Source organism: Callithrix jacchus, chromosome 20 (assembly GCF_049354715.1).
Source record: "Callithrix jacchus isolate 240 chromosome 20, calJac240_pri, whole genome shotgun sequence".
NCBI lineage: Eukaryota > Metazoa > Chordata > Mammalia > Primates > Cebidae > Callithrix > Callithrix jacchus.
The window spans coordinates 15,852,897-15,873,600 of NC_133521.1; the positions used below are offsets into that span (position 1 = coordinate 15,852,897).

A 20,704-nucleotide genomic window follows, 5' to 3' on the forward strand; every position below is an offset into this window, starting at 1 on the left:
ATGTGCTACCTTCTGTACAAAAAAAAAGGAAAAAAATGGAGGGAGATGCGAGCTTGCATATGCCCAGACTGTCTCTGCAGTGGCACATAGGAACCCAGTAGCTTGTGTACTCATGGGAGAAGGATGGGTATAAGGCAGGGGGAAGCAGGCTTGGTTCCTGCTCTGTGCCTTTGTATAGCTTGAGATAAGGTGCTGCATGCTTGGTACCTTCTCAAACAATAACTAATTTTTTAGGATCTTCTCAGACTCCCCACCTGGGCATCTTCTCCACGGCTTTGTTCTCTTCTTCATAAGCTGGAACCACCTCTGTACTCTGCAGGCTGGTACTGACATCCTGGCAGGCACCCTCCCAGTGTGGTTCAACCTCCTCTAGGACGAGGTCAGGCTCCACTTGCCCTCCAGGAAGGATGCTGACTGCAGGGAACACAGGAAAAGCTGTTTGTGGGATGTGCAGGAGCGTGGGCTTGGGCCTCCAGGTCCCAGGGAGCCCACGGGGAGCCCCGGCCATCACCAGCAGTGCATCAGTGCTTACTTGTGCAGTGGGGAAATGGCGCTTTCCATTTGCAGCAGGACCAGATCAGTGTTCAGGTGATGGGTTGAACCCTGCGCTCAATCACTCTGTCTCCATTATTTTCCCCCTTTCCTCTTGAGACAGAACTTTGATGATGGTTGATCCTGTTTGTTTCTCACTGGGGCCTCCTTAAAGATTTGTGGGCCGGGCACAGTGGCTCATGCTGTAATCCCAGCACTTTGGGAGGCTGAGGCGGGCAGATCACCTCAGGTCAGGAGATTGAGACAATCCTGGCCAACATGGTAAAACCCCGTCTCTACTAAAAATACAAAAATTAGTGGGGTGTGGTGGTGTGTGCTTGTAGTCCCAGCTACTCAGGAGGCTGAGGCAGGAGAATCGCTTGAACCAAGGAGTCAGAGGTTGCAGTGAGCCGAGATCACATCACTGCACTCCAGCCTGGTGACAGAGCGAGACTCTGTCTCAAAAAAAAAAAAAAAAAAAAGATTTGTGCAGAGGCAGAAACAATGCTTCACAGCATCACAGGGATGCCAAAAGGCCCAGGTTCAGGGTCCACCTGGCCACATCCAGGTACAGTGACCCGGATTGTCCTGAGGGAAGCAGAGAGAGTTTGCCCTCTCCCTGCTCTATAGATGCCACCCTCTGGTGACAGCATGCACACATGCCTGGCATTTGCTTCTGAGAGTCCTTCCCTTCCTCCTGGGCCTAGAAGAAATTCAACTTTCTCATGGGGGTGGCCCCAGCTTCAGATGGGAGTCTGTAATTTTCAACATTTCTTTACTTACCCTGGTCCTTGACAACAAAAACACCCTGGGCCTGTGAGCTTGGCAGATGCTCAAAGGGAGTGCAGGGGCATCTCGTCAGAAACCTAAGCCTACCCCCAGGCAGGTGTCAGGGACAAAGGACAATGCTTGGGTACCAGGTGTCCCCAAAAAGCTCCAGGGATCTTGGTGGCTCTCAGCCAAACATGAATTAGTAATAGTGACTGTTGTTGAGACAGGGTCTTGCTCTGTCGCGCAGGCTGGAATGCACTGGTGCAATCATGGCTCACTGCAGCCTCCACCTCCAGGTGGGCCACCATCCCCAGGTGGTAGTAATGGTGACTTTAAATGGAAGCTGGCCTCAAGTCTGACCCTGAGACTTCGGCTGTTATTGCTTGTGATGTTGCATAAAAACAATAATAATAACAGCAGCTGCATTTTCTAGCACTTCCTATGTGCCAGGCCCTGTGCTGAGTGATTTACATGGAATAACTCGATTAGTCCCCGCATCAATTTTTCAAGCTTATAATTAGCATCCCCATTTTATTTTCCCTCTTTTATATTTTACTCCCCATTTTAGATGAGCAAACTGAGACACAGATAAACACCTCCTTTTATGGGGTACTTCCCATGTGCTGAGCATACAGATATTATCCCTGTCTCATAGATGAGGTGCTGCCTGCCCTCTAGGGGAGCCCCAAGGCATCCCGAACTGGCTGTTTCCATGGTGGCTTTGGCTCCTCTGGCCCTGCAAACATCTCTGGGGTTTGGCCAGGGAGGCTCCTCTAAGTGTGACCCTGAATCCGGTGGTGGGGCGCATCATCCACCTCAGTCTGTGCTGCTGTCCAGCAGTGCTACAGTGTCTCCACTCTGGGCAGCCCCTTGGGGTACAGGTTCCTGCCCAGACATAGCAGGGAACATCCAGGGAACAGAATGTCTTGTCTGTCAGCAGGTGAGCTTTCACAGAAGCCCCAAAGGGCAGGAATAGTACTCTCCCCCTTTTAAGAGAGCTAGCTCAGAGAGGCTGAGTATCTTGTGCCTGGCCACATGGGAAGGTAGAGGCAGAGCCAGGTCCCCTGACTACTGTTTTCCTGTGCACCATCGCCGGTGATAAATGTGCCCGTGAGCACCTCACCGGCATCAGCGGCCGTCCTTAAGAATTGATGTTGGGCCGGGTGCGGTGGCTCATGCCTGTAATCCCAGCACTTCGGGAGGCCGAGGCAGGTGGATCACTAGGTCAAGAGATTGAGACCATCCTGGTCAATGTGGTGAAACCCCGTCTCTACTAAAAATACAAAACTTAGCTGGGCATGGTGGCGCAGCCTGTAGTCCCAGCTACTTGGGAAGCTGAGGCAGGAGAATTGCTTGAACCCAGGAGGCGGAGGGTGCAGTGAGCTGAGATCACACCACTGCACTCCAGCCTGGGTGTTGCAGCGAGACTCCGTCTCAAAAAAAAAAAAAGAATTGATGTTGCCCTGGCTTCCACACTTGCTTTCCCTTCCATTAACCTTTTTTCTTTTTAGGTCATGTTTTAGTGAGCGGGCGTTTTACAAGCATTTCCTCTTTTTTTTTTTTTGAGACGGAGTCCCGCTGCAACACCCAGGCTGGAGTGCAGTGGTGTGATCTCAGCTCACTGCACCCTCTGCCTCCCAGGTTCAAGCGACTCTCCTGCCTCGGCCTCCCAAGTAGCTGGGATTACAGGTGCATGCCACCACACTCAGCTAATTTTTGTATTTTTAGTAGAAACAGCGTTTCACCATATTGGCCAGGCTGGTCTAACTCCTGACCTCGTGATCCACCCACCTTAGCCTCCCAAAGTGCTGGGATTACAGGAGTGAGCCACCATGCCTGGCCTCATTTCCTCTTTTCATCTCTGCAGCAGGCCTGCAAGGCATATCCTATACTGTTCCCATTTTACAGCTAAAAGTTCTGCAGCTCTGAGAGGATGGTGCCCAAAGTCACTGACCTGGAAGGGGGGGATGGGGTATGCTGCCACACAGCCCCCAGGGCAGGCCCCCAGGAGGCCTGGCACAGGAGCCGCTGGCCCACCCCTGGAGCTCCAAGTGCTCTTCTCTGTAGGTGTCTGATTCATAGCTCACCCAGCTTCTCTGCGGCCCTACCCAGGTGCCCAGGAGCTATGGGTGCTCCAGTTCCCATAGAAACTGCCATTCCACCCTGGCACACCACCTCCTGGTCAGTTGCCTCTCTGCCCTCAGGCTATCAAATAAGGTTCTGACCCCAGCCAGTGAAGTCAGCAGCCTCATGTGGGAAGGAGCCCCTGCTTTCAGGATCAGCAGGCAGGAGCCTGGGCACGTGGGTTCTAGGCTAAGGCCCCCACCTGGACTCCTGGGTCTCTGTCAAAGCCTGAGCCCTAACTCCAAACCTCCATCCTTTCTGGCAGGCCTGGATCCTGATACCTCCCTCCCTGCCTCTCCCTGGTCCAGGCTCACATCTCTTCTCACCTGGCCCAAAGCACTAACCTCTCACTGGGTGTTTCTCAAAGTATGGTCCCATCCTCTCCCTCATCGTCGGAATCATCTGAAGAGGCAGGTACTTCTCAAAAAAGCAGATTCTTCCATAACCATTGCTTGGTCGTCAAAAAAAAAAAAAAAAAAAGACAGACTCCCAGCTTCCTGTACTCTTGAATCAGAAAGTCTGGGGTAGGACCTTCTTCATAGTTGGCCCCAGGAGCTTTGGAGGGGGCCCTACTTTGATTGCTTTCCCTGTCTCCAATGCTTGCTCAGCCCCAGAGTCATTTTTCTGGAGTCACTCCCCTGCTCAATCACCTTCAATGGCTCCCCATTGCCTATAGCCTAGTCTCCTAAAGTCAGGCCCCAGTTTCTCTAGTTTTATCTTCTACATGAAGGACGCTGGGCTCCAGATTAGCCGAAGTCTCACCACTCTCTGTATACCACACTTCATTAGCTCTACTGGGATCACCCCACCTCATCACCAGTTTGAGACCTCATGGATCTCAATCCCAAAGGCCTGCCCAGCCAGGGCAATGATGTATACAAATGAAGGGGCAGGTGCCACCTTTCTGCAGGCGCCAGCAGCTGCTCAGACTCTCCTCATAAGCATAGTGCGGGCCCATTACAGCCAGGTCTACCCGGTTTCTGAGAGAAGCCAGATCTTTTCATGTAAAGCTACCTGATTTTTAAATGTTGGCAACCGATTCTAATTTTTAAAATTACTCCATGGCCCAAACAAAGACACATGCAGGCCAGCTGGGAGCCAGGACCCCTGGCTCAGGACCCCTGGCTAATTCCTCCCCTCCTGCAACCCAATACCCCAAGCCAAGGCCTATTCAGTCCGCCCATGTTTAAAACTGAAACCCTTCTTTTAGCTTTATCCTAAGCAATAATATCATGCAATCACAGGTTTGATGTGCTCATTTATGCTCTTTTAATGTTAATGAAAATATTTGCTGCTACTCACTGGTGTCCCCAAGCCTTGGAAGGAGAGAGCATGGCCAGGCCTAGTGAGAAACCTCTCTGGGAAAAACTGTATGCTGTCGAGGTGCTGACTGTGCCAGGTACCACACTGGGGGCTGTGCACGCATCCTCTCAAAGAGATGCTCCATACTGAGTCCTCCACCTATGGGGCTTTTTTTCCATTAATTAAAAAAAGGGTTTTTTAGGCTGGGCATGGTGGCTCACACCTGTAATCCCAGCACTTCGGGAGGCCGAGGCAGGTGGATGACCTGAGGTCAGGAGTTCAAGACCAGGGTGGCCAACATGGTGAAACCATGTGTCTACTAACAATACAAAAAATTAGCTGGGCATAGTGGTGTATGCCTGTAGTCCCAGCTACTCAGGAGGCTGAGGCAGGAGAATCACTTGAACTCGGGAGGCAGAGGTTGCAGTGAGCCAAGATCATGTCACTGTACTCCAGCCTGGCCTACAAGAATGAAACTCCACCTCAAAAAAAAGGGTTATTTTAGACACAGGGTCTCACTGTGTAGCCCACAGTGGTCTCAAACTTCTGGGCTCAAGCAATCCTCCTGTGTCAGCCTCCCAAAGTGCTGGGATTACAGGCGTGAGCCACGGCACCCAGCTATGGGGCTTTTCCACAGCCCTCTGGGGGTAGTCCTCCTGCTATCTAGCCTAAATCTCAAAGGCTGAGCATGGCTGGCCTTCTCCTTATTCTGGTCTGGAAGTCTCTGGGTCTGGTGCAGGTGAGTCTGGCTCCCCTTGTTCTGCCTGGAAGTGTGTGGAGAGGGAGGGGTTCGCTGTTGAAATAGGGTGGGGTGTCAGTGGCCACCTCCCCCCGAAGGTCTTCTCTTCAGAACATCCTTCTTTCCTCCTTCCATCCATCCATGTGTCCATCTGAGCTCTCCCAGATTCCCTTCTCCCTTGTTTCAGAGGCCTCCAGCTCCCATCACCCCTGAAACAAAGGAGAAGACAGGGTGGGTGGCTGGGTGGACAGGCGGAGGGAATGAATGAGTGAGTGGATGAGTGAATGGATGGGGAGGGTAGGGGACACATAACCCCCAGCCCCTCAGAGTCTCCCCGTGAACTGGGACGTGAGTGGAATAGTGTCTCCCAAAAAGATAATTCGACGTCCTAACCCCATTACCTGTGAATGTGACCTTATTTGGAAATAGCTTCTTTGTGGGTGTGATTAAGTTAAGAATCTCAAAGTGAGATCATCCCGGATTTAGGATGGGCCCTAAATCCAATGACTGATGTCCTTATAAAAGAACCGAGAGCAGGGGCTTGGCATCTGTGTAGAGATGGAGGCAGGGACTGGAGGACAGCCAGAAGCCAAGGACCGCAAGTGGCTACCAGGAGCAAGGAGTGGGGCATAGGCGTGTCTTGCGCAGAGCCCCAGGAGGAGCCAACCCTGCTAAGGCCTTGATCCTGGACTTCTGGCTCCTGAACTGTGGTAGAATCAGTGTCTGTTGTTCTCGCTGCCTGGTGTATGCACATCTGTTACGACCGCCCTAGAAGATGAAACCAAGCCAGCTCCCCACCCTGTCCTCAAGAGCCGGCCCCCGTGGCCACTCAGCATCCACCCAGCGTCCACCCATAACCCATATGCTCTGGGAACTGCAGGGAGGCCCTGGCCACAGCTGTCAGGGAATCCTGCCTCCTTCCAGAGGGGAAGAGAAGAGGGTTCTGGTGTTCCATCCTCAGGTGCAAACCCCTGAGGGTTCTCTGCCGCAAGGAAATGTTTTTGGTTTCTTTCAGCTGCTGCTGCCAGGCCAGGTGGACTTGATTTGCTCTGTGACCTGGGGCAGGTGCTTTTGGTTCTCTGAGCTCTGCCCCCTGCCTGCCCCAGCAGCCATGAGGGTCTCTGCTCTGCCACCCCAGGTAGGCCATGAGTGTGCATGAGAGACTGAGCATGCCCTGCTCTGAGACAGGCCAGCTCTCCTCCTCATGTCATTGCCATTGTTACCATCAACCCTAACGCTCCCCACGTTTCTGCATCAGACTTGAGCTCCACAATCCAATGGCCTATGTGTGCTCCAGGCCATGGCGGCCACCCCCAGCTTCAGGGCGCTCATGGAGACCACATCAGCCTAGTGGAGCTGGGGCTGGACACAGTCTTGCAGACACAGGGCAGAGCTCAGAGCCCTGGGACACCCTGAGGCCTGGAACAGAGGATGCCACCACCCACAGCCCCTGAATTCTGCTCACTATGAAAACCCATCACAGGGCTGGCACATAGTAGGCTGTCCTTAACTATGAATGAATGAATGAATGAATGAATGAATGAATGAATGAATGCCTGTCCACTGCATGCCTCTCTGGAGGCCATGAAGTGAAGAAAGAACAGATCCTGCCCCAGCCCCTTCCTGGTCTCAGTCCTTGTCCCAGATTCCTGGCTCAGGGCTAAGATAAAGGGCATCACATGCCTCCCCAGCCCAGCTGCAGGTGAGGAGGACCCCTCACCTCAAGGGAACTTGAGGCTGTGAGCCTGGTTTCCCCAGGGAGACCCCACCCTTCTCCTCTCGTCTTGGCCAAACCCATTTTCCCAGCTGCCAGGGGATGGGAGAAGCTCTCTGGGCAGTACCAATAGGAAGGTGAGCTCATCTGACTTGGCCCTGGGACTGTTTTCTTGGGATAGAAGCTGGAAGCCAGGCTCCAGGGGCCCCCAGTCACTGGGCCGGCTCTGGGCCGGCTCTGGCTACCCAGCCAGGCTGACCAGAGGTGTGGCCTGCAGAGCATAGAGCTCTCTCAGCTCCAGCCTAGGAGACCTGAACTGCCCTGTATGAGTCCAGGTCTAGCCAGGGACAGCCCCCCTGCCCACATACAGTCAGACCCAAGGACATCCAGCAACCCTGCCTAACATGCACACAGGGACCTAGTCATGTGTCACTTACTGGTTTGCACGTTACACATCCCAGGGGAGTCAGGCTCCTGCATGGAGAGAAAAAGGAAAAATCCTCACCAGCCTCCCCGTTTCAGCCACCCCTTCCAGCACGTGTGTGACCTTGACCCACCTCTCTGGGCCTCAGTTGTCCCATGGAATGGAGAAGAGAGTCCCTCCTGTGCCCAGGGCCAGGGAAGGAGTTGAGATGGGAGAGGGGGCTTTGAGAGCTCGAGCCTTGGCCCAAGTGAAGGAAGGTGGGGGTGACCCCAGACAGCCACAGCAGTGCCACCTGCTCAGAGCCAGGCCGAGCACTTGAGTGGCACAAAGGCCCAGGACCTGGCCGGGCCTTCCTTTCTCTGGGGCCTAGACAGCTTTATTTACAAAACCCTTTACCTGCCTTCTCACAGCCCTGGGTATGAGAACGTCGGTAGAGAGTTCTGTAAACAAAGAACTGACCGTTGCTCCACCGGGACAACTGAGGTTCTGAGAGGGCCAGGGCCGAGGCCACACAGCCGGGAGAGAGACCAGGCCTCCCGCCAGCCAGTTCCAGGTGCTTCTAGAAAGACATCCAATTGCAGCCAAGAAAACAAGGGCCAGGTTCCTGGTTCTTGGGGAGGGAGAGGTAGGAGTGACAGAGCCCGGCCACTCATGTTGGAGCCGGCCGGGCATGTTGGAGCCCTATATCAGGAAAGCACACAGGGCCTGCCGGCTCCTGTGAGCCTCACTTCTTCCTGGAATCTGGGGATCTCTCATCTCTGAACCTTTGCACATGTTTGGAGGCTACCTCCACTCTCCCGAAGCCTTCCCTGATGCTCCCAGGAGTCTCCACCTCTGCGCCCCATGTCCTCTCTGCTCCCCCATGGAAGTGCCTCCCCCACTGACTAAACTCCTGGCAGGCATGGCTGGGCCAGCACATCTCAGCCCTGTGGCCACCGTGCCTCAGATAGTATGGATACTGAACATGGGCCATGCAGACAGGAAGGCTGGGGAAGCTGGGCTCCTGCTACAGGGTCCCTTCTTCCTGCTGTGCCTTCATACCCCAGGGACACAGGCCAACTATCCTCCTCCTTACCTGAGTTCCCAAGACCCCTCCCACCACCACCAGGCCCCCACTCCATGTGCCCAGCACTGACCTGTTCCCCTGTTTTCCCATGTAGCACTGGCTGCGGCAAGGCCATCTCCAGCCTGTGCAGGACCCATGCCACCAGCCTATAGGTAAGAGAGAGCGTACTGTGTCCAGTGGGAAGGCTCATGGGGATACTGAGGCTGGAGGCAGCTCATTTCCAAGGCAGAAAACAAGCCTATCAGCTGAGCGCAGTGGCTCACGCCTGTAATCTCAGCATTTTGGGAGGTCAAAGCTGGCGGATCACAAGGTCAAGAGATCAAGACCATCCTGGCCAACATGTCTCTACTAAAAATACAAAATATTAGCTGGGCATGGTGGCGCGCGCCTGTAGTCCCAGCTACTCCGGAGGCTGAGGCAAGAGAATCACTTGAACCTGGGAGGTGGAGATCACAGTGAGCTGAACTGAGATCACACCACCGCACTCTAACCTGGTGACAGAACAAGACTCTGTGTCAAAAACAAAACAAAACAAAACAAAAATCAAGCCTGCCAAAAGGCAGAGCCTGCCAGGAGCCAGGAGCCCAGGTCTCCAGCCCTGAAGACCATTTTCCCCGCTCTCCACCCTTCCTAAGTGAGCCTCTGGCTGCTGTTCAGGCCCACAGACAGCTCAGGCTTCCCCCACCTTCCCACCCGCCCCTAGAAGTGGGTGCATTTTGGGCATCTCACACAGGACACCTGTCCTGATTTCCTTCTCTCTTTTCTTCCTTCCCTTCTTTTTTCTTCCTTCTTTCTTGTTTGAATTGGTGGCCCAAGCTAGTGTGATCATAGCTCACTCCTGTCTCAGCCTCCTGAGTAGCTGGGACTATAGACACATGCCACCATGCCCAGCTATTTTTTTTTAATTTTTTGTAGAGATGGAGTATTGCTATGCTGCCCAGGCTGGGCTCAAACTCCTGCCTCCACAGCTTCCCACAGTACTGGAATTACAGGCATGAGCCACTGCATGCAGCCTGTATCCCATTTTATTTGTTTATTCATTTTTTAAGACAGAGTTTCACTCTTGTTGCCCAAGCTGGAGTGCAGTGGCGTGAGTGGCATGATCTCAACTCACTGCAATCCACCTCTGGGTTCAAGCAATTCTCCTGCCTCAGCTTCCTAAGTAGCTGATATTACAGGCACGTGTCACCACGCCCAGCTAATTTTTTGTATTTTTAGTAGAGACGGGGTTTCATCATGTTGACCAGGCTGGTCTCCAACTCCCGACCTCATGTGATCTGCCCACCTTGGCCTCCCAAACTGCTGGGATTACAGGCATGAGCCACTGTGCCCAGCCTCTGTATCCCATTTTAAATACATGTTTCCTTTGGCCCAGAAACTCCATTTCCACTGATTTATCCTCCAGATTTACTTGTGCGTGAACCCAAGGAGGCACGCATGGGCTATTGATTGTGGCAAGAGTGGAAACAAATGTGAATGTCCACTGAGCAGTTAAATAAAAACTGGTGCATCCATTTAAGGGAATGCGTGCAGCTTTAAAGGAAGAATGCAGTAAGACCTGTACGAATAAACCCACCTCTAAGACACATTTTTCGGGTTAAGAAAAAAAAGAAAAGTAAAAGAAAAGCAGGCCAGGAAGGGTGGCTCATGCCTGTTATCCCAGTACTTTGGGGTGCCGAGGCGGTCAGATCATTTGAGGTCAGGAGTTCAAGACCAGCCTGGCCAATATGGTGAAAACCTGTCTCTTTTAAAAATACAAAAGTTAGCCGGGTGGGGTGGCCCGCAGGTGTACTCCCAGTCTACTCAGGAGGATGAGGCAGGATAATCGCTTGAACCTGGAGGCAGAGGTTGCAGTGAGCAGAGATTGCGCCACTGTACTCCAGCCTGGGAGACAGAGCAAGACTTTGTCTCAAAAAAAACAAAAAAAGCAAAACGTAGAAGAGTATCATAGTTCGCTCCTGTCAGGTGTGTGTTGAAGAAAAAAAAGTATCCAAAGCTTGAAAGCTTTGAAAGCATAGAAATGTGGGAAAGAGCATGAGGCCGATGTGGCGCCTTGGGAAGGGGCCTGCACACGTCCGGTTGAATTTTCTTCCAGGTTTTGTGGAGGCTGGGTGTTGGGCAGGGACAAGGTACTCACCCTGCTCCCCGGTAGCGCATTAAGGGTGGCTCACCTGGCAGGGTCTCTTTGTGGAGGGAGGGAGGAGGCCTGGGCCTGGGAGCCAGGCTGGGGCTCTGGAGCCAGCACCTTCTTGGGTTCCTCCTTGGGTTCCTCCTTGGGCTTCAGGGGGCTTGGTGTGGGCAGGGAGGGGATCTCCTGGGCCTGCAGCTTGGGCCCCGTTTCCTGGGGGCGTCCTGGAGGCGCTAAGCAGCAGGGAAAGCAGGAGCTAGAGATGTTGCAACGGGGCTTCCTCTGACCTCACAAGGGCACAGAGGCCAGATTCAAGGTACTAACTGACTGGGGAGATTTTTGGGATCACCCCACCCATCCCTACCCTCAAAGAGACCAGAAAGACATGGGAACTGAGACCCAGGAAGGAGAAGGGACTTGTCCAAGACCTCACAAGTCTGTTCCGAGACTCTGGCTTCCCATCCTGGACTGGGGAGGGGAATCTGGTGTTCCCCACAACAGCCTGCTCCTGGCAAGCCCTGAATCCTGTCCTCGCCTGGGTGGGGGCTAAGGGACTCCAGGGGATCCTCCAGGGCCCAGTTAACCCTGGAGCCCAGCCCATGACCATCCCAGGAAGCCCCTCCTGAGCTCCCCACCCTGTACCTGGGTCCGACGCGGCACCTGTGGCACTTTCAGGCTCCTCTCTCCAGACCTGGGTGCCAAACAGGGTTCAAGGTCATGGGCCATAGCAAGCTCTATGTGCTCCCCCCACCCCCACTCCCCCTCTCACAGTCACTCCCCCCCATCAAGAACTCTCCAAGGGGGGCATAACCCCCTCCTGAGTTCCTGTGGGGTGGGGACAGCCTGCAGGAGGAGGCAGGCCCTTCTGGGGCCCCAGAAGCCCCCCAAGTACTCAACTCCCTGCCCCTCCCTTCCTTGGCTCACCTCGGAGGATCTAGGGGGCTGAGGCAGCACTCTCTCCAGATTCCGCTCCAGCCACAGCAGCAGCCGAGGCCCAGGCCTGCGGAGGGGCCGGTGGTCAGCAAAGCACCCTGAGGGAATGGGCCAGCGCACTACCTAACAGCCCACCTCGGGGCACGGTCTCCACGCCCTGCACCCCAGTCCGCACAATGGGCACCTTGCCCTGGAAATTCTCAAAGCCTCCAAGAGGGCAGGAATATCCTGCCAGCCTTCAATTCCAAGCCAGGGCTGGACCAGGCTCTGGAACCTGGGGCAGCAGGGGAGGGGCAGGAGCCCTTGAGGGGCTTGAGGACCTGAGTGAGTGCAGCCCTGGGACTCCCTGTGCTGGGACAGACAGGGCTGGCTGCACGGGAGTGTGACCTGTGTCATCACTCAAGGCCTTATCCTTCAAATAACCTGTTTTTGGTTACATAGCCTGCTGTCACAGTCTGAAAACAGTTTACATTTTTTTAAGGGGCCTACATCTGCATTTGCCCTGGGCCCCACAATTATTGGCTGGTCCCAAAGTCAAGCATTGGATCCCAAATCCATCTGGTCTCCAGGAACCCCCACTCTTCAGAGAAGCGCCATGTTCCCAGGACAACCGGTCCCCCTAAGTATGGCCAAAAAGAAGGTTGGTGAGTCTTCTAGGCGCCCTCCTCCTAAATTGCGCTAATGGTCCCAGGAATCAGCTGAGTATGTCTCAGAAGGAAGTAGAGGGCCAAAAGACACAGAGAGAGAGCTGCAGCAAGGAATGAATGGATGGATGGAGTGTGTCATTATGTATATATGTGTATTCATTCATGAATTCATTTGTTCCATGTGTGCTGTGTCCTCATTCTGTGGCAGGTGCTGTGCTGGGCACCAAGGGTTCATCAGTGACCAGGACAAAAGTCCCTGTCCTCAAGGAGCCAACAGTCTAATGAATGAATGGGTGAAGGAATGAATGAATAGGATGAATGGAGATGAATCCATGACTGTATTTCCAGCAGAAATTACAAACTGAGCCAGGTGCGGTGGCTCATGCCTGTAATCCCTGCACTTTGGGAGGCTGAGGCGGGTGGATCATGAGGTCAGGAGATCAAGACCAGCATGGCCAACATGGTGAAACCCTGTCTCTACTAAAATACAAAAAATTAGCTGGGTGTGGTGGTATGTGCCTGTAGTCCCAGCCACTTGGAAAGCTGAGGCAGGGGAATCGCTTGAACCCAGGAGGCAAAGGTTGCAGTGAGCAGAGATCATGCCACTGCACTCCCGTCTCTACTGAAAATACAGAAATTAGCTGGGCATGGTGGCACGTATCTGTAGTCCCAGCTACTTGGGAGGCTGAGGCAGGAAAATTGCTTGAACCCAGGAGGCAGAGGTTGCGGTGAGCCAAGATTGTGCCATTGCACTCCAGCCTGGGTAACAAGAGTGAAACTCCATCTCAAAAACAAAAAGTTAAAAAGAAAGAAAGAAATGAAAAAGAAATTACAAACTGGAAACTTCAGACTTACTTTGGGGGGTCTACAGTGTACTGAAAACTTCTCGACTAAAAATGTAGGGTTTTACATAAAAAGCTAGATTTCTAGCTTCTCTAGAAAACCTGGGGAATCTGGCCACACAAGCCCTACAGGCTGCAAGACAGAAGCAGCTGAAACTGACCAGGGCCCCTTCTCGGGGCTCCCTACCTCCCCTCTTTGCCATAGTCCCCCCACCAGCCTGCCACCCTTACTGATGGGGCAGCTACCCCTCCCCGAGTCAGCTCTGAGGAGTCGGATGCTGAGGCCAGCCTGGGCCCCCTGATGTCCTCCACAGTGGTCCAAGCCCTGTTTCCAGTTTCCACACAGAGCCCACCTACATGAAGCCCACCTGTGAGGAGCTCATCCCTGCCCCTCCCTATTCTCGGAGGGTGGCCCCACCCAGGGACCTCCCACTCACCCCTGGGAGCACCCAGGAACCTCCCACCACAAACCATGAGCAGCACATGGTCCACTGTCCCCATCCTATGGCAGGAAACAGGCCCAGAGGAGACAGGGGCACATCCAAGGTCACCCCCTGAGGTGGTAACAGATCCTGCTCTTGAACCCAAGGCCCTGTTCCTCCCACCACACACATACAACAGTGACACTCAGGGACAGGGACTCACCTAGTGTCCTGGGCCTCGAGGGCCTTATTGGGTTCCTCTGTGCACCCTGCAGGGTCAAAAAATACAGAAAGGCAGTCAGCAGCAGGAGACCTGCCCCAGCCCCCTGGGCAGCCTGGAGTGGGCACCGAGAGCCCAACTCAACCGCAGGTTCAAACGCAGGGTCAGTCAGATGAGATGCTCCGGCCTGGGCAGAGGCTCCCCAGGGGTGGGGCCCATCCCAGCAGCCTCGTAGCCCTGTAGCCCCTTAGCCCCGCTGCTGAAAAGCCATCCTGCCCCTTGGTCTTACCTGTGTCCCCAGTGCTGCCATGACCCAGGATCTGCCAAGGACAGACAGACAGATATTGGCAGGGAGCCCAAGGGCAGCCTCCTCCCCACAGCCCCTCCCTGACCCGGCCCCTTCAGCCTCCAGCCCTAGCAGTACCTGAGCCGGGTCCTCCCTGGCGCTGTGGACAGGCTGCGGGACCACCTTCTCCATGCCCTTCATGAGCCAGCTCAGCACTCTGCGGCTGGGACTGTGATAGATAGAGACACCAACCCAGCCTCAACTTCCCCTAGCTCTAGCTCCCCACTGGCCCAAGGGCAGTCCAGTGTCCTAAAGAACTTGGCTTGAATCCTAAACCACCGTCTCCCCACTCTGAGACTTCAGACACATCACCTCCCCCAGAAACTCCATGATCTTCTTTAAAAAATGAGGGATGCTGATGCTTCTTCATGAGGCCAGGCAGACCGGGTGCCATTTGGAGCCCACCCCCATGGGATGCTTAGGGCGGAGCAGCTGACTTTCCTCTCTTCCTGCCTCCCCCACTGTCCTGCTCTGAGCACGCATCATGCTCCAGAAGGGCCAAGGTTTGCTGCGGTGTATGCTATGGCAGAGGCTAAGCAGCCTGAACGTGAAGGTCACGGCCTCCCTGCCTGAGGTCAGCCCAGCCCCAGCCATGCTCAGGTTCCAAGCATCATGGGTCTGAAAAGTATCAGTCAACTGGGAGATTCCATGCAAAAGCCTGGATTTCTGGCTTCTCTGGGAAAAGCAGAAGCTCTGACCCCTTTGGACCTGTGGCTCACCAGAGCACTGAGAAACGTCCAGCCCCCTGGACAGGGGAGCTCATTATGCAGCTCTGACCCAGTTTCTCTTGATCACATTGCTCATGTGGCCCAGGAGAACGCACCCTCCACCTGAATCTCACTTCAGCCAATTCCCAGGATGTCCCAGTGCTTTGCCCAGAATGACGGCAGAGCTGAGCTCAGTGCCCATCCCTACCCCAATTCCCAGGGCTCCCTAGCTGGGAGTGGAGTTGGGTGGGGGGGGGTGGGCTGGCCCTGAAGAGAGGGGAGGGTGGTGCAGTACCTGCTCATTTCTGAAAAATCAGCGCCCTGGGCCTGGACGGATATGGTGGAAGTAAGGGCAGCCTCCTTGGTCTCTGGAAAAGAATCCCTCATCCTTCAGACCTGAGACCTCAGAGAGACCCATTTCTACTTTGCTTGAGATCAAGTCAGGGGAGAGGAGGGAGCCCCCCCACCCGAGGTCAGAAAGCCAGGCTCCAGCTCAGCTCAGCTGAAGTCTCCAGGAGCCCACCCTTAGCTTCTCTGAGCCCCAGTTTCCTCATCTGTGAAATGGGTAAGCCAGCCTTGTGGGCTTTGCGAAACTCCCAGGGGAGAATGTGCCCCCCCACCCTACCAGCCAAGCTTCTGCACTCACCCTGAGGATTTGGGTGCGCCACAGCCATTTCCTCCTCCTTGAATGACTCTTCCGGGGGCTAGAGGGTTTGAACAGGACAAGATAAACCCTAGCTGAGATCAGCCTGGTTTGGACAGGTGCAGCCCCTGATTCTCCCTCAAAGGATTCCTGCCCCACAAAAGACTGAATGACTCTCTTCTCAGGATCATCCCTGTAAATCTGGTGGCCTTACCTTCTCCTTCTGGCCCAGACTTTCCATTCCTCCCTAGTAGCCAGGTAGAGTTTGGCCTCTGCCATCTGCCTCTCACCTGCCTCTGCAGTCATGCCTCTTGCTACCATGTTCACAGATGTGTATGTACAAACACACATGTGCACACATAAATATGTGCATACTCACTCTCATGCACATGCATACATAAACAGACATAATATGAGCATATATACACATACATATGTATGCACATATACACACATGCACAAACACAAAAATAAGTGCATGCACACACATACAGACAAAAACATATGTACACGTATGTTTGAGCATGCATATGCATACATGCCCCAACACACCTATATGTGCATGCAGTCGTATGCAAACATGCATAGACATGCATGCAGGCAGGCAGACACACACATGCCTGTGCCTGCCCATGGACAGACACACAACATGCACATATGCATAGATATATTGCATATGTATACAGGTGCAGAAATATGTGTATACATACATGCTCAGTCACACACATGTGCATATTTGCACACACAGATTTCTGCATCAAAATATACATGCACAGACACAAAATGTGTATATATACATATGTGGAGACAGGCAAATATGTGTACATACACCTACACATGACACATTCACAGATGCTCAAATGTGCATACACATAGAAATACATGAGTACACTCACTCAGAAATATGTATACACATACATACACATATACAACTAGCATGTCACAGGAGCACATGGAATCACAGACATACTAATACATATACACACATACATAAACATATGTGCAAACACATACACATGCATTCACATACATATGCATGTTCACATACATTGACATGCACACCCAATTTGCAAATACACATGTACACACACCAACATACCAAGGGCACACTACACACACACATGGATCTAGATGTATATGCATGCACATACAACACACCCTGTTTCCTAAACACACCCTGCACTTCTCTAGTGATGACCTCGCCTCTCCATCTCCCTGGGATAAAATTCTGACCCACCCTCTGAGTCTAAGAAGCTCTCCCCCACTAGCCTCCAATCTCCAAAGTTAAGATGACTCTCCCTCTTCTGAGCTCCCATGGTTTGGTCTGACATGCTTATTTGGCTCCCCAAGAAGGTTACAGGTGGGGCCAGTATTGGAGCTCACCCTGTTCCCCTCTCCCCACCTGCGTCTCTCGGCAGAATGAACTGGCTGGGTTCTTGTCTGCTGACCCCCTCGGGGCAATGCCTATTCATCTTTGTGCTTTCAGCACTGAGCACAGGCCCTGGCATCAATCAGAAGCTAAATGAAATCTGTCGAATTGAGCTGCTGAATTAGTGGTCATCCAGCTCCTGAACGGATAGGTTGCAGAACTGGTAAGTTGTGGTTTGCCCAAAGGAAAAGTTCTGGAGAAAAGTTTCTGGAGAAAGTGTGGTGCGTGGACCAGTGCCAGTCTGCAAACTAGTAACGGTCCGTGATGATTAAGCAGTTTGCACCAGAATGTTTATCAATGCGCTGCTTCCTTCAGTGAGAAAGTCTTGGTACAAAACAAATAGCAACTAAACTAATCCATGTACTCAGCTACATAGTAGATTCACATTCTGGTGCAAGCTGCTTAATCGTGATGGACTAGCAATCATCAGTTCATGCACTGGCTCCTGTGAGTTCCTCTGTTACGAATGCTAGAGGCTGGCAAAATATGGCCTGAGAGCCAAATCCGGGCTGTTGCTTGTTTTCATAAATAAAATTTTATTGGAACCCAGCTATGCTCATTCATTCATGCATTACCTATAGCTGTTTTCACACTATAATGGCAGAGTTGAGTAATTAACAGAAATAGCATCACCCACAACGCCTAAAACATTTACTATTTAGCCTTTTACAGAAAATGTTAGCCTTGAGCAAGCCCAATCCACCGTCTGAACCTGAGTTTTCTAATTTGAACAAGTGTGGGACCCTGTGCCCCTCACTTTTCCTTCTGGCACCCACCTTTTCTGCTGTAGAAGGTCCCTGGAGAGCAACTGGCCCAAACTGGGAAGACCCCGAGCAGCGAGGCGGGCCTGCCCCTCCTCCCCCTCCACCTCTCACCATGGACTCGGACTCTGTCTCGGCCTCCTCGGGGTTCGGCTCTGGTTCCACCTCCGCCTCCAGCACTGGCTCGGGTTCCACTTTCTCTTCCTCCTGCATCTTGGTCTTCCGAGGGGTCTCTGGGGGCTGAGGCAGCACCCTCTGGACCCAGCCCAACATCCTGATGCCTGTAAAGGACAGAGTCTGTGATCCTCCCTGGAGCACTCACAGTTGCTCCCGCTGTTTATGGGCCACTCTTGTGAGCTGCACATTTCCTTTTCCTTCATCAACTTTAAAAATATTTCAGCTGGCTGGGCATGGTGGCTCACACCTAAAATCCCAGCACTTTGGGAAACTCAGGCGAGAGGATCACATGGTCAGGAGTTCAAGACCAGCATGGCCAACATGGCAAAACCATGTCTCTACTAAAAATACAAAAATTAGCCAGATGTGGTGGCAGGCTTCTGTAATCCCAGCTACTCAGGAGGCTGAGGCAGGAGAATCGCTTGAACCCAGGAGGCAGAGGTTGCAGTGAGTTGAGATCATGCCATTGCACTGCAGCCTGGGTGACAAGAGCAAGACTCTGTCTCAAAAACAAAAAACAAACAAAAATTCGGCTTGGTGCGGTGGCTCACGCCTGTAATCCCAGCAATTTGGGAGGCTGAGATGAGCCAATCACTTGAACCCAGGAGTCTGAGACCAGCCTGGACAAGACAGCGAGATCCCCCCCATCTCTATAGAATATTTTAAAAATTAACCAGGTGTAGTGGTTCACTCCTGTAGTCCCAGCTACTCAGGAGGCTGAGGTGGGAGGATCGCTTGAGCTTAGGAGGTTGAGGCAGCAGTAAGTCATGATGTAACTGCAAACTGTACTCCAGCCTGCATGACAGAGTGAGATCCAGTCTCGAAAAATATATAATATGTACATACATGTATATATGTTATATGCAAATACACATGTATATTACATATATACACACAGATGTATGTGTGTGTGTGTATATATATATATTTCTGCAATTATATCTCTAGGTATTTACCTTATAGAATTACTCAAGGCCATAAATATATGTGTACAAAGAAGCTGGTTGCAACAGTGTTATAGCAAAAGATGAAAAACACCCAAATATTCACCAAGAGGAGACTGGCTGTTGGAAAGTACCTACGTGTGCCTAAATGTTTGTCTCTAAAAGGGGCATGTATTAAAAAAGTTACAATATATTCAATAATGGAATATTGTGGGGGCATGAAAAAGAAAGAGGCACTCTGAGCTAACAAGACGTGCATGCTCTGAAGTCATGAGCAGATCAGTTAATGTCTCTGTGCCTCAGTTTGCTTGTCTGCAAAATAGGGATATACATAGTGCCTACCTCATGGATTAATTGTGAGGATAAAATGAATTGATAAGTGTAACATACTCAGACCATGAGCGGTAGCTCACACCTGTAATCCCAGCACTTTGGGAGGCTGAGGCAGGTGGATCACTTGTGGTCAGGAGTTCCAGACCAGCCTGGCCAACATGGGGAAACCCCATTTCTACTAAAAATACAAAAATTAGCTGGGCATGGTGGCGAGTTCCTGTAATCCAAGCGACTCTGGAGGCTGAGACATGAGAATTGCTTGAATCCAGGAGGCGGAAATTGCAGTGAGTCAAGACGGTGCCACTGCACTCCAGCCCAGGTGACAGAGTGAGATGTTGTCTCAATAACAATAAGTGTAACATTCTCAGAACAGTGACTGGCATATGCCAAGGGCTTAATAAATGTTGGCTATGGGGCCGGGCACAGTGGCTCACACCTGTAATCCCAGCACTTTGGGAAGCTGAGGAGGGTGGATCACAAGGTCAGGAGTTCAAGACCAGCCTGGCCACGATAGTGAAACCCCGTCTCTACTAAAAATACAAAAATTAGCCAGGCATGGTGGCACATGCCTATAATACCAGCTACTCGGGAGGCTGAGGCAGAGAACTGCTTAAACCCGGGAGGCAGAGATTGCAATGAGCCGAGATCAGGCCACTGCACTCCAGCCTGGGTGTTGCAGCGAGACTCTGTCTCAAAAATAAATAAATAAATAAATAAATGTTGGCTACGCCTATCACATGATATCAAATAAAAACACTAATTGTGTAATATCATGTACTGTGTAATCTCATTATAAGTAAAAATATTCATTATGAGTAATATGGGAGTGGAAAATTTAAGATAAAATTAACCTATGTTCATAATTTTTTAATTTTTAAGATTAAATAGCCTGGGTGCAGTGGCTCATGCCTGTTATCCTAGCACTTTGGGAGGCCAAGATGGGAGGGTCACTTGAGTTCACGAGTTCAAGAACTTCTTGGCCAACATAGCAAGCCCCTGTCTCTATTTAAAAAGAAAAAAAAAAGCCTGGTGCGGTGGTGTGCACCTGTAGTCCCAGCTACTCAGGAAGCTGAGTCAGGGGGTCGAGGCTCCAGTGATCACACCACTGCACCTCTGCCTGGAAGGCAAAGCAAGATCCTGTCTCAAAAAAGGAGAAAAAAAAACGGGCCTGGTGTGGTCACTCACACCTGTACACCCACACTTTGGAAGGCCAAGGCAGGAGGGTCACCTGAGGTCAGGAGTTCGAGACTAGCCTAGTCAACCATATGGTGAAACCCCATTTCTACAAAACATTAAAAAAATTAGCTGGGTCTGGTGGTATGTACTTGTAATCCCAGCTACTCCGCAGGCTGAGGCAGGACAATCACTTGAACCCAGGAGGCAGAGGTTGCAGTGAGTCAAGATCATACCACTGCACTCCAGCCTGGGCAACAGAGTGAGACTCCTTCTAAAAAAATAATAATAATAAGACCAGGCACGGTGGCTCACACCTGTAAAAACA

General features: G+C 52.1%; 1 protein-coding gene across 5 annotated transcripts in view; it reads right to left on the bottom strand.

Annotated features, from left to right (window-relative positions):
* The window catches only part of CNGB1 (cyclic nucleotide gated channel subunit beta 1), a 104,557-nt gene that overhangs the window by 71,427 nt on the left and 12,426 nt on the right, over positions 1-20,704 (bottom strand). For 3 of the 5 annotated variants that reach the window (XM_035281846.3, XM_078358349.1, XM_035281845.3), the window contains 12 exons: positions 17,765-18,030; positions 15,563-15,620; positions 15,212-15,284; positions 14,288-14,378; positions 14,153-14,183; positions 13,867-13,912; positions 11,724-11,799; positions 11,442-11,490; positions 10,843-11,032; positions 8,742-8,817; positions 7,619-7,655; positions 255-414 (listed from right to left, as the gene is read on the bottom strand). In XM_035281846.3, the coding sequence (XP_035137737.3) occupies positions 255-414; positions 7,619-7,655; positions 8,742-8,817; positions 10,843-11,032; positions 11,442-11,490; positions 11,724-11,799; positions 13,867-13,912; positions 14,153-14,183; positions 14,288-14,378; positions 15,212-15,284; positions 15,563-15,620; positions 17,765-18,022 (1,145 nt within the window). In that variant the 5' untranslated portion in view covers positions 18,023-18,030. Of the gene's footprint in view, positions 1-254; positions 415-4,671; positions 5,677-7,618; positions 7,656-8,741; positions 8,818-10,842; positions 11,033-11,441; positions 11,491-11,723; positions 11,800-13,866; positions 13,913-14,152; positions 14,184-14,287; positions 14,379-15,211; positions 15,285-15,562; positions 15,621-17,764; positions 18,031-20,704 lie in introns of those variants that run through there. The other 2 variants (XM_035281848.3, XM_078358350.1) reach the window with 2 other exon arrangements.